Source organism: Penicillium diatomitis, assembly GCF_028827545.1.
Source record: "Penicillium diatomitis strain IBT 30728 chromosome Unknown utg000012l_segment0_segment0, whole genome shotgun sequence".
Lineage (NCBI taxonomy): Eukaryota > Fungi > Ascomycota > Eurotiomycetes > Eurotiales > Aspergillaceae > Penicillium > Penicillium diatomitis.
This window is the reverse complement of record NW_026623184.1, coordinates 849,671-862,372: the sequence shown is the minus strand read 5'-3', so window position 1 is coordinate 862,372 and position 12,702 is coordinate 849,671. Positions and strand designations below refer to the sequence as shown.

Genomic DNA, 12,702 nt, shown 5'->3' with positions numbered 1-12,702 from the left:
TCCGCAAGTCGACTTGGATATTGTTCAAGGAACACACTGAGTGGCAATGAGCACGGAGCTTCAGGTCTTCTTGAGAACGCTGACATTCACTATTAAGTACGTCCAAATGTGTGGCGTTCAAGTACGGCAGTCGCATAAAACTGTAGTCGGCCGTTGAGCGGGTGACGTCGGGGCTCATTGCGGCACATGGTCATCTAGTCCAGCAACAACAATGTACATTCCGGTGTGGCCTTGACCTACAATTGAAGTCCTTAACGGTCGTCTTGCTTGAGATAGGTCCCTACCGAATGGCTGTGTCTCATAGCCCCGCCGATATAGTCGAACATATGAGACAGCTTTCATGGAATGGCTACTACTCCCAGAACTCCTCATTCTACGGCGACTGCGCGCCCAAGCCCCGCTCACCCGCTGCGAGATAAGCGCCTCCGCAAACGCAGACACGAGACCCCTCCAGAGATAAACTGCTTCCCCGGAAGTCTTCTCGGACTTGACAACGCTCAACTTGAAGAACTGTGATACATTGCAACTGGAGCAGCATAGCAAGAAGCTCAATTGACTAGAGCCCCCGATGACGACTGACTCGCTCCCGATCTACGATCTGTGGGTGGCCGGGGAAGAGAAGCCAGGACAAGCAGAGCTGTAAGTGAAAGTGAATCAAGTCTCATCGTCGAGCCGGCTGTGAGTCGATTGCTCACTATGGCTTCGCAGATTATCAATTGAGGATCCGGCAACCGGCGAGGTGTTTGCGTAGTAAGTGTCATACAGCCCTACACACGCGGCTTTGAATCCTACGGCCCTCGCGAAGGATCCAGGGATCACAAGCGCAGCGTGACTCTCACTCATACCTCAATACGCACATTCTTACCGTGTTTTGTCTTCTGCTTTCACCAGCTGCCATGCCGCCTCGGTACAAGACGTCGAGACCGCCGTCACTGCAGCCCACAGCGCATACACATCCGGCATCTGGTCTCGAGCCAGCCGCCATCACCGGGCCGACATCCTCGACAAATGCGGCTCTCTCCTCGCGGAGTCACTCCCCGAGCTGATCAGACTTGAAGTGCAACAGACCGGCCGCGTCATCAAAGAGATGCAAGCCCAGGTCCCATCGCTCGTGCGCTGGTTCAAGTACTACGCCTCTCTCCTCCGAGTCGAAGAGCGCTCCGTGCTCCCGACCGTGGGCCAATTGCACAATTTCATCGACCGTGTCCCACTCGGCGTTATAGTGCAAATCACTCCGTTCAATCACCCGCTCCTCATTGCCGTCAAGAAATTGGCCCCTGCTCTCGCAGCAGGGAACAGTGTGATCATCAAGCCCAGCGAATTGACTCCCTTAACGTCCATTCTCCTGGGGAAGATCCTGGCGCAGGCAGGTATTCCATCAGGTGTATTGAGCGTTCTGCCCGGCTTGGGCGCGACGACGGGTAAAGCGCTGGTCTCGCATCCTCGTGTTCGGAAAGTCGACGTGACGGGCGGAACGGTTGCCGGACGAGCGATTGGCTCTATTGCGGGCGGCAATCTGGCCGCTTATACGGCCGAACTAGGTGGGAAGGCGCCCCTGGTGGTCTTTGACGACGCCGACATTGACGTGGCGGTGAATGGCATCGCGTTTGGGAGTTTCATCGCCAGCGGACAGACATGCATTGCGAGTACCAGGATCATCGTGGATCACAAGATCCAAGAACAAGTCCTGCAAAAGCTACAATCCAAACTCAAATCAATCACCAAGAGAATGGGAAGCCCGTCCAACCCGAACTCAGTCATGGGTCCACTAGTCTCTCAAAAGCAGCTCCTCCACGTCGAGCATCTAGTCCAGACATCGCTGGCAACCGACAAGGCCACCGCTCTCACGGGAGCAAAGCGCATGACCGGAACAAGTCCGCTCGACGACACCGACTTTTCCAAGGGCTACTTCTACGAGCCTACGATTCTCGTCTCCGGCAACGGCAGCAAAAGTATCACCGAGACATCCATCTGGCGTGAAGAAGCGTTCGGTCCAGTGATCGTGGTTGTTGGCTTCGGGGACGAAACCGAGGCTATTGCCCTGGCCAATGATACCGAGTTCGGTCTCGGAACGAGTATCTGGACCAAAGATCTGTCTCGGGCGTTCCGGGTCTCTGAGCAGATCGAGGCGGGCATTGTCTGGGTGAATACGCATCATCGCAACGATCCGAGTAGTCCGTGGGGAGGTGCCAAGGCTGCGAGTGGCGTGGGAAGCGAGAATGGGGTGGATGCCTACCATGCGTATACGACTACGAAGAGCACGATCATCAATTATGCTCCGGCTGAGACGTCGCGCAGCATGGATGACTGGTTTGGGGAGAAGGGTGAGGATATACGATATGGCTGAGATGGGGAGAAACCCCAATCCCACTTATGTGCCTGGTGAAATAGTCAGGATCACGGGATTTGTAGATGTTCATATAAGAATAACCCCGAAAAATGTCATTCCCTCGGCAAGTGACGCATCACACTCTATACCTCGCCTAGCTAAACTCCTTCCCAGGAATCAGAACAAAGTTCCGTCTCCGTCAATCAAAATCGGACTTGACTTTGTCTCCGGCCTAAACTTGGCCGCCAACTCACGACCTGCCTTCCACGATCCCGCCTCCAACATCTGCGGCATACTCAATGTCACGCCCTGCTTCGCAAACCTCTCCCCAATCAACCCGTGTAATTTATCCAATAGCGCGACTGTCATTGCCCTCCATTCGACAATCACATCGCTCGTGGCCTCGAAGCTCGGAAGATCACTTCCCGAGGACGCCAGGCCCGTCTTCAACGCTTCGGCCTTTAATGAAAGGACACCCAGGTCGACGAAGAGGCCCCCGTTGCGGTACTCTGGCAATCCGGTGCCCTTTTCGAGATTCTTCCAGTGCATGCCGAGGACGCGCATGAAGGGGACTGTGAGGGAGTAGGCGAGCCATTGGGTGAGTTTATGGAAGGGAGCGATGTGCTGCGTTTGGGACGCAGAGGTCGAGCTGGGGTTGATCTTGGAAAGGATCTGGAGGGGCCAGGCGTCTCCGATGGGGACGTTTGCGATACGGGTGCGGTTGCTGGGCCACGCTGGGAGAAGGGTTTCCTGGAGGATTCCCCAGAGCATGGTGAAGTCGAGCTGTTTTTCTGGGCCGGCTTGTTGGACGAGGTAATCTATTGATCATCAGAGAGTGTTCCTTGTGATGAGGTGTGTGTCTGAGGCTTTTGAGATCGTGAATAGCGCTGCCTACCGACGAGGTGACCCGGTCTACCATATTGACCGAAATATTCGGGATGGTCAAGAAGCGATTTCCCCACTCTCTTCAACAGCTCGACTCGAGATGCAGCTCCAACGAGAAGATTCTCTCGTGTGATTTGAAAGTGTTTCTCGAATATGGCAGTGTCGAGAGCCATCAATGCATGACCTATCCGTGCCGCAGTCCTTGCATTAGCCATGCAATCCATAGTCTCCCCTACATCTCAAGACACCCCTTCGCATTCTCGCAACGTAGATGTGCCCATCTCAAAACTCACCATCCACAACCTCACCCCCCACATCGCCCGCATCTGCCCCCACACGACTCGCAAACGCCCCCGCCCGAAACATATACAACGCCGCAACCGCAATCCCCTCACTCCGACCATACGCCTGGCCCCGCCCGGTACCCAGCCCCGTCCCTCCCAGCGCACGCTCCGTAAACTTCCACACATCGCCCGCGCCCGCATCCAGCAGAACCGCCACAAAGAACAGATCGATCAGACGACGCGTCACTTCCAAGGGATCCCAGCCTTGGCCCTCCCAGCGTGAGATCAGCTGAGTGATGCGGGGGACGTCGCCCACTTCAAAGTGTTGCCAGCGGCCGTGAGGCGGGATCTGGTCGTAGGCGCTGGGGCCAAAGTCGCGCTGTGGTCCGGGTGTCAGATGAGAGATTGTGCGTTTGGAACAATATACCGTCGACGAGAACCTACCGAGATAACACCCTCCACGAAATCAGCAACATCACTCATCTTCGAAGCATCGTAGGCAAAGTGCAAAAGTTCGTTCTTTTCCGCCGCGCCCAGGACAAGATGCGCTCTCTCGCGAACTGCGTCGAGACTCTTGAGATATTCAATGTCGCTCATTGTTGTCGCTTGTTCCAATGTTTTCTTTTTTTGGCAGGGGTGCTTGATTCTGGTTTCTGCGATCTGAACTCTCGACTTGAACCCGACGGGGGGGGGGGGGGGGGCTGTTTAGTCTGGATGGATGAGATGAGGAGCTTGGGCCGATAAGAAAGAAGCTTGGCTTGGGAGCTGGAGAGCTTGTTGCTCGATAGTGAGTGTGCAAGTCCGTTGACAGACACGCTCTCTCACAATCCGAGAATGTGGAATATAGAAGAGAAGACCAGATCAGAAAGCATGAACCGAAGGAATTCCAATTGAAAACAAAAAGAAAAGAAAAGAGAAGAATGGTAAGTCGAGATCAACCCCTCGGAGGTCCAACTCCCCGCACGAGGGCTCCGCTTTGTTTTATCGGACCGGGCGTGTAGGGCTGATTTGGACCAACTCGCCCGCTGATACAAGGAGTAGTTCACGGCTGGTTTGTCTTTGGGAGGTTGGGGAGGAGAAAGTGTGCTATGAATTTGGTGTTCTTTTTGTTTGGGGGGGGTTTCTGCTTGTTTTTGTTTGACGGAGCATCCGATTTCATGCCGAGTTCAACGATGGGAGACTGTGCGATGCATTAATCGAGTATGGCGATGGGCAGTAATAGTACAGTACACCGCACTTCTGGATGTACAGGTGAGAATGGTATCATATCGAGCGTCCGCCTCGGAGTCGAATTCCAACCCCCTTTTTGTTATACAATATCCGACCTGCTTCCTCCTCCGAAATCACTCATTACCCTCCTGTTCCTCCTGCTCCGCCTCCTCCCCAGCAACCGGCCCACTAAACGCCCCCAACACCACCGCCGCCAAAGCACACATCCCCCCCCAAAACAAGCGTCATCATCTTCCACCCCGCCGACACTCGAATTCCACCCGCTATCACCGGTCCCACCAGCTGACCTGTAGCAAATGCCATATTAAACAACCCATAACTCTGTCCCACGGGACTCGTGTCGCCAAAGGCGCCCGGGTACCGAGCTTCGAATTTACTCGCCGCCTGAGACACCTCGGTGGTAGCGGTGATTTCAATGGCCGCGATACAGAAACCTTGCAGGAAGAGAAGGATGACGAGGAGGATGATCTCAAAGAGGCGCTTCTGTCCCACGAAGCGGAGGGAGATCCAGCACACAGCGGCGAGGAGAAAGCCACAGACGTAGGGGATGCGGGCGCCGGTGCGGTTGATGGCTTTGCCGATGTAGACGCCGCCGGCACTGGGGAGCGCACCAACGACGAAGATCAGGCCGGCACCGCTGGAGGACCAGTGGAAGGTTTTCATGACGAAGAGGGGGAGGGTCTGTAATTTTGTCCTGGTTAGGCATTGCGTCGTATGGGAAGAGAATTGCCCGCCGACGCACGCCAGCGTGATCTGGCACGGGACTTGATCAATGGTGAAAACTTACAGTCTCCAACGCAGAGAATAATATAGAAGTCATCATGGCAGCCGAAATGGCAAGAGGTAGACGCGAAGACGTAAGGAGATCGAAGATGGTCGCCTGGCGTTCACGATGGAAACGAGGCGGTTCGATGCTTGGATTTGACGACCGGATCAGCCGTCTCCGGTCACTCAGTGATTCTTCGTCGGAGGACGCCGATTCGCATTCTGATTGTCCACTCTCGGGTGAAGAAAAGGTGCCATAGGCAGTTTCATTCCCATCGCAGACACTTGGTTTTCCAGCTTTATCACTGGTATCGCCTGGGTGCGGAGCTTTGTCAGCTTTCCTTTTGGTCTTCCCCTCGTACAAATTCGCACACGAAAAATGGCTCGCAGGTGTCGTTCGACTTCATACCTGTTCGCTCCACCATGGCAAATCGCAAGCCCACATCTATCAAGATCAAGACGGCCGGCACCGCGAACGTCGCATAGTACCCAAACTTTTCAAACATGAAACCTCCAATCGTGGGACCAAGCAGCGACCCCCAAGTCAACGCAATGGTCGTCTGACCCATGGCTTCGGCGACGCGATTCTCGGGTACATTATCGGCGACGATGGCCAGACCCACGACCCAGACCGCGGCAGCTGAGAAGCCTTGCAACCCTCTGGCAATGATCAGTGCGGGCAGGGAGCGACCCACGACGAATAGTAGCGTTGATGCACCCAGGGCGACCAGGCCCACGATAAAAGGAAGTTGCCGCGCCCGGCTATGGTCGGCGAACCAGCCAAATAAGGCTATGGAAAATATTAGCTTTGATGGCCTCAGAGGTGGATAAGACAGGGACATGGAGAGAGTAGTCCGAGTAAGAAGGAGGATGAACTCACGTGAGCCTACGAGAAGAGAAGCACCGTAGACGGCTAGTAACACGGAGACCCATTTTTGAGCTGTCGCGAGGCAATTGATAGGGTTAGTCCAGGTTGAGTCCAGATAAGCATGTCCAGGGATCAGACGGAGAGCCAGGATCCAGAAGCCTAGCGTAGATCGTGAACAGGGAGCAGTTACCGTCTTCGGGCCGAGCCCCGGCACGATCGACCAAGGCAATGGGGACGATCGGTACAATCTGCGATGATCAAGTCAGCCACCCTCAGTTCGAAGAAGCGCCAGCGATCATTGCATTGGACAGATCCACTTGAACCATCCTCAGATCGATTACATACCATTCCATAGATAAAGACATCCTAAAACGTTGAACAATTGGTCAGCAATCCATGGATTCCATATCCATTCCAGTGAAACCGTCCTCACAACACAAGCAACACCAAGATATCAAACTCGCCGACACACCGGTGGAGACAAGGAACAAATTAGTAATACGAGGTTTGCGACATACAGTGAAAATAGCAATAGACACCACAATGACTATAAAAGTCTCGGACGACCGAACTTTACTCAGCCATTGCCAGCGCTTGCCGCCACACTCCATCTTTCCCGGAAACTGCAGACGGAAGCAATGCCAGACTCGATGATTAACTTTGCGGGAGTGCTCCAGGCAGGCCGCAGGATCATATCTTGCGCGAACGACAGAGATATCTCGTATGAATTGTTCAATGACTGTGTTGTCAGAGAGAATTGTGCAAGTACAGAGCTCGTGACAAAAGCTGCAGGTGTATTGTAGCGACGACACCCTGGCAACAGGCTGAAAGCAAAGACAAAAGGAAGGACTGGTGGTCTGGATTTCCGTCAAAAATGGATGACAACGGAACCACCTGGGAGGGTTTCGGGTTTTGGGGGACGTGGACTCCCGAGGACGAGGTTTGCATCACTTGGCGGCCTGGCGGCCTGAGGTTCTGCCTGATTCTGGCTGGATCGGGTCTAGTCCGGTCGGGATCCCTTTTTAGGCTGGAGTAGTTCGTCGGTCCTGACTCGGTCTCGAGGCCATGGAATCAATAGAGTCGATCGACCTCCCCGATCCTAGTGGCTGCCGAGCTGTGTGGTAATGCAAGGGTATCAATTGGAAGAGATTGATGACGATACTGATGTGTGTGGGAGGAGAGTAATGTTCAAACCCCAGAGAAAAGGCTGGGAGGAAGTGTTGACCCAGGCTTAGAAGAAACACTTCGACCGTGAGGCTGATCAGAGCCCTTTTCGCGATGATGTTACACCAACTTGCGGCAGCGAGCTTTCCCGGTCGATCGCCAATGGAGGGGAGGATCCCGTCCGTCATGCGTAGCAGCCGACAAATCACAAGAGCTTCAGACCCATCAATTTAAATATCTGCAAGGGGGAATACATCGGAGCCCAATTGACAGACATTGGTGATTGTCATACACAAAAGTGGAAGTACCCGAGAGGCGCCGAATCAGACACGAGAATCAAGTCGTTCATTTTGATAAGAAGGACAAGCCACGCCAGAGGTATGCAATGGGATGAGGAAAATATGTACAGTGATGAAGCGAAGATGGGACAGGGTCCCTAGAAATAATTGGAAGAAGTGGAAATAAAAAAAAGCAAAGAAGGAAAGTATGGAGAGTGCGTACCGTGCGCCCATGCTGATGAAAAATAGGTCCTCCAAACAGGATCCAGAAGTGGTCGATCGAAGAGAAGCAAGTGAGTGGTATATGTAAGAGAAGAAGAAAAGCAAAGCAGGAGATATGGAAAGAAGAACAAAAGAGGCAAGCACACAAAAGAGGAGTCGTAAGATGATTGCCAGCCCATAGAGTCCGAATGCAAATGATTTTAAAAAATTAGTGACCATCGTGAGAGCTGGGCCACGACTCGTGTGGCTTTTTGGGCGCCAAGGGATTGAACTCGTAGCGGTGCCAGTTGTCGGTCACCCACCACTGAGCCGCCCGGGCGGCGTCGTGCAGCCACTGGGCTGTCTCTTCGCCATGAGTGGCCTTGACGGCCTTTTGAAGAGATTCAAAGTCAAAGGCCTTGATGGGATGAACCTCGCGGGGATCCCGGCTGAGGTCGGTGAATCGGAATTCCACCTCGGGAACAAGCGGGACAACGAGACGGTACGGGGCATTAGCCGCTCGCATGGCGACGAGGGAGCCACCGGTGTTCATGACCGTGAACTGATACCAGGGCGTCTGGTCGTTGTGTGTAATGATGGGTCGGAGAATAGATTGCCCCTCGTACATGGGCAACAGGTCGCTGACAGCGCGGCTGCCCTTTTTGTCCAGAGAGCCAGAGTGCTTCAAGAGATCGAGGATGGTGGGCAGAATCTGGATGGAGGTGACAGAGGCATTGAGTTGGAGAACGGGAAGACGAGGATTGGCCTGGAGGTGGCATGAGTTAGTGGCTGCTAGGACCATGTAGAAAAGAGGAACGAAACGTACAAAGACCAAGGGCACGTGGAAATTGGTTTCCAGAGGGTTGTCGTACGGAGTGACGTTTCCGTCTTCCACCAGAGAGATACCACTAACAATACATATCAGTCTGATTCCCAGGCCAGCTTCAAGAATGAGGTTTGGTGATGACTTACTGGTCTCCTGTCATAACAACGAGCGTCTCATTGGCAACACCCGTCTCCTCCAGAATATCCAGGAAAGTCTCGAACCAGCGGTCGTTCACACCGATAGTGTTGAGGTAGCGGTTCAAATCATCATTACCACCGCCAAAGACGTTCTTCTGCGGGCCAATCAACTCCTCATACTTGTGACCCGGGGTATCCCACGGGTGGTGTGTGATGCCGGTCAAATGAGTCAAGAAGAGACGCTCGTGATCGCGCTCAGCCTTTTCGATAGCCGTCCTGAAGTAGCTGGCGAGAGCCGAGTCCGGGTATCCCCAGAAATTGAACTTTTCAGCCGTCCAGGAGGTGTCGTTGGCGTGTTCCTGGTCAATCGATTCCACAGTGACGATGTTCTCGGGCTTGAATCCGAGCGCGGGAGTGAGGCGATCCTGGTGGTCGTAGGTGTCGGTAATAGATTGCATGAACGCGGGGCGCCAGGGCCAATGAGTAAAGTCCTTGCTGTGACTGTTGTTGGTCAATGTGCTCAGCATGTCGAGGATATGCGGCATGCACGGTTGGTAGATGTGGTGCTCATATTCGTGGTTGAAATCCACAACCAGGGGCTCCACACCGCAAGTGGTTGCCTCGATGCTCTTGAGCGTGAAGGTGCCGCCAGTGTAAGAGTTGTGCATGTTGATCCCGCCGTAGGGCTTGATCGTCTCGTTTCGGTGGAACCCGGATGATTGTCCGGTCAGTCGTTCCGCAGTGCGAGTCAAGTTGACCAAGCGATCCTGGACGTCGTGGGGGAATTTGTTTCCCTTGTATGAGGTCTCCAGGCGATTCCAGAGATAGGAGCTGTTTCTCAGTGGGAATACATCGTACCGAGTGCTTTCCATCTTGAACACAAAGATGTGCTTGATCTTCACATCGCCGCTGTCCAGTGCCTTCTTGATTGGGGCCAGGATCTCCAGATCCAAGTTGGAGATGTGCAGAGGGTCCTCGGTCGAGTTGTAGTGAGAGTAGCGAGATCGGTCTTCCCAATCCCGGAAGCCGGGATATTTGCCTTTCGGGACCCAGTCAAATACAGGCACTGCGGTCAACGCTGTAGTCTTGCCGTACAGTTCACGCTCGGGGAAGGCCTTGGCCAGCGCGCTCTCGGCGGCAACGCTGACAAAGGGAGTGACGATGACGGTTTGCGAGAGGAAACCATATGAGGAGATAGAAGGACGACATATGCGCACAATGAACACATATAGCGTTGGCACGATGATCAGAGCGCGAGTTAGCCAAAGCTTCCAGTTGACGTTGCTAGCCCAGTGGGCACCTTGATGACGGAGATTGTCAAAGGCCTGAGAGGGATGGTTCAACAAGGGAGCCCCGCTCGTGGTCGTCTTGTCGTCCGCCTCATCATAATCGCTCAGGGGCACTGCTTCATACAGCTTCAGCCTCTCAAACACATCGCGACCTTTACCCCAGCGGTTGAGCACCTTGCGAAGGCCGGCTTTGGCATAAGGAGCCACCGGCTGCACAATGGCCTTAATCGTAGCGCCCCAAATGGAGATCATCGCATCCACTCCGTTGTAGATCCACGGGGTCATCAGCGCTGCCCCCACAAAGAACAGTGTGTCCACGATGGCGAGACCCGTCAGGCCGGTCATGAGGGTGTTGATCGAAGCTGGGTCACGGTTGAAACCTCCAGCTTGCCGCCAGTGAATTTCGGCTCCGGTAGTGAAAAAGAAGGAGATGTTTGCGGCGGACATTGTAGAGAGAGCAAGTCTGTCAAAAATCGTCAGCATTGACCACTTCTTCTTCCTCGTCCTCCGCTTCTTTCCAAACAAAGGCCTGTTGCGGTTCGCTTTTCCGCTGCGAAGAAATCACTCACGCTCCGGCAATCGTCGCAGTCGCAGTCACATATCGAAACCATTTGCGCTGAAAGTTATGAGCGAGCGCAAAGGCGAAGAGTAAGAACAGGAGATCCTGCACAAAGAACGTCGGACCCCACAGAATCAAGTCGCGCAGCTTGATCGAGTCGGCATGGGCGTAAATGTGCAGTGTTTTGGCGCTGAGGATAGAGACGGTCAACAAGCTGTACCAAAACTTTCGCGAAGTCTCCCAAGTGAATGCGGCTCCACAGGCCCGCGCCGGCAAGACGCAGCAAAAGTAGTTGAGGTAGGTCTTGGGCCGAGGCTGCGATTCTCCGAGCATGATGGCCGAATTGCCGGGTATGGCCCACGAGTCGCTGGGGAGACGCATGATAATAATGGATCAAATTGAATCAGTCCGACATGAAAGGTAAAGAATGAAGGCTGTGAGCAACACTCTCCGCTCTTGACTCGGCCCGGGCAATGTGTGCACGAGGGGGTTCGTCGAAGTCTGCAAGTGAAGCCCGGATAGCGATATCATCTACGAGCGAAATTCCCTCACCAAAAGCAAAACACACGAGAGCAAAGATGGAAGGAAAAGACAAAGGAGAGGCAAGAGGAAAGGAAAAAGAACCAGAGAAAGAGTCTGGCTCGAGCGCACGGCTCCGTCTCGAATAAATACGGAATTTCAATCACCGTTCGATCCGGGGGGGGGGGGAGGGAAACAAATGGTGGAAAGTTGAAAATTAAAAAAAAAAAAAAAGCGCGCAAGGTCAGTCAGCCTCGGCCAGACCGGCGTTCTTGGCGACAGTCACGCTTATGATTCGAGTCTCCATCTTCAGCTCTACGAACGATTGAACCGGAGCTGCTGGACAATCGCCAATTGGCGGCGGCGGGGCTCAACAGCGTGAAACCTATCTGGTGGAGCTACGAACAAGACAGGCCCCCAAATTGGTTGTTCTGAGTTCAAATACATTCAATGCGGCTCACTGGCCAACTTGTGTGTGTGTGTGTTCTCCATGCTTCAGTGGGGGGGGGGCAAAAGGTACACAGTTGTGTACATCAAGGGGAAATCCACCTCCGCCATCTCTTGTGTCCAGTGTCTACCACCGAGCAGAATGAGTGAGCAGACTCTCGTCTGGCAACGGATGCCAACCGAGCCTCCTGGACCTCCTGAATGCTTAGCCTTGCAACCACGACCCTGAGCCCCCAAACTCTCTCCTGCAACGCGGAACCTGGTCATGCGGTGTCTTACCCAAAATGGAGCTGTGGGGTAAGGGGGGCCGAAGTCCCAGATGCACCATTGAGATTAAACTGGCGTCCTCGTCGGGTTTAGCGTCAGCACACTAGGGTTGAAATGGGACTAGCGGCCACCCCAAAGTGGCTCGGAGAAAAAGGGACCCTCTCGGCAGACCCTTTCAGAGGGTTCCAAATTAGTCCACACGAGGCGAGACAACCTTCCCACAACGGGGCCACGCCTGACTCGTCTGACTCAGCGGGGCTGAGCTTCCGATCCGCTCAGGAACCACTCTGGAAGGGTGATTGGTTTAGAGGAGCGGGGCATCAACGGGTGTCCCTGACGGAGCGTTTATGGGCGTCTTGGCACGGGCGAAAAGGGAAACTCTTCGTGTGAGATCTCGTGCACATGTCTTCTCAGAGTCTCAGGAGGGTAGTACGAAATGTCCTCGGGAAGATTGCACTTGCATTGCCCCCTAGTTCCTCATCAAGAGTATCACCATCATACGATATCCCTCATGCTTTGGCAGGCCTCACAGGTGCTCTTATTTTCGATCGCCAGCCAAGGCCCCGCAAATCGAGGCACGAGGCACGAGGCTCAATGAAATGGTGGTAGTCCGCGGAGGTAGCTCCCGTCCTCTGGCACTGGTATGCAAGACTG

The 12,702-nt window shown here is 54.0% G+C and overlaps 4 protein-coding genes across 4 annotated transcripts; 1 reads left to right on the top strand and 3 right to left on the bottom strand.

The window, feature by feature from the left end:
- Window positions 1–568: 568 nt before the first annotated feature.
- On the top strand, window positions 569–2,347 carry N7539_008205 (aldehyde dehydrogenase; the record flags this gene model as incomplete). Its single annotated transcript, XM_056937805.1, has 3 exons — window positions 569–639; window positions 709–750; window positions 892–2,347. 3 exons carry the CDS (start codon window positions 569–571, stop codon window positions 2,345–2,347), a joined length of 1,569 nt encoding a protein of 522 aa, XP_056786897.1.
- Window positions 2,348–2,506: 159 nt separating this feature from the next.
- On the bottom strand, window positions 2,507–4,095 carry N7539_008204 (URC4/urg3 family protein; the record flags this gene model as incomplete). Its single annotated transcript, XM_056937804.1, has 4 exons — window positions 2,507–3,147; window positions 3,225–3,398; window positions 3,508–3,877; window positions 3,943–4,095. The coding sequence occupies 4 exons, from the start codon at window positions 4,093–4,095 to the stop codon at window positions 2,507–2,509; spliced, it is 1,338 nt and encodes a 445-aa protein (XP_056786896.1).
- Window positions 4,096–4,896: 801 nt separating this feature from the next.
- Window positions 4,897–6,972, bottom strand: N7539_008203 (MFS transporter; the record flags this gene model as incomplete). Its single annotated transcript, XM_056937803.1, has 7 exons — window positions 4,897–5,409; window positions 5,516–5,808; window positions 5,903–6,283; window positions 6,374–6,433; window positions 6,552–6,609; window positions 6,707–6,727; window positions 6,880–6,972. 7 exons carry the CDS (start codon window positions 6,970–6,972, stop codon window positions 4,897–4,899), a joined length of 1,419 nt encoding a protein of 472 aa, XP_056786895.1.
- A 1,261-nt stretch (window positions 6,973–8,233) lies between these two features.
- N7539_008202 (uncharacterized protein) lies at window positions 8,234–11,196 on the bottom strand (the record flags this gene model as incomplete). The annotated part of the gene is made up of 4 exons (XM_056937802.1): window positions 8,234–8,770; window positions 8,831–8,912; window positions 8,977–10,719; window positions 10,826–11,196. The coding sequence occupies 4 exons, from the start codon at window positions 11,194–11,196 to the stop codon at window positions 8,234–8,236; spliced, it is 2,733 nt and encodes a 910-aa protein (XP_056786894.1).
- Window positions 11,197–12,702: the final 1,506 nt, after the last annotated feature.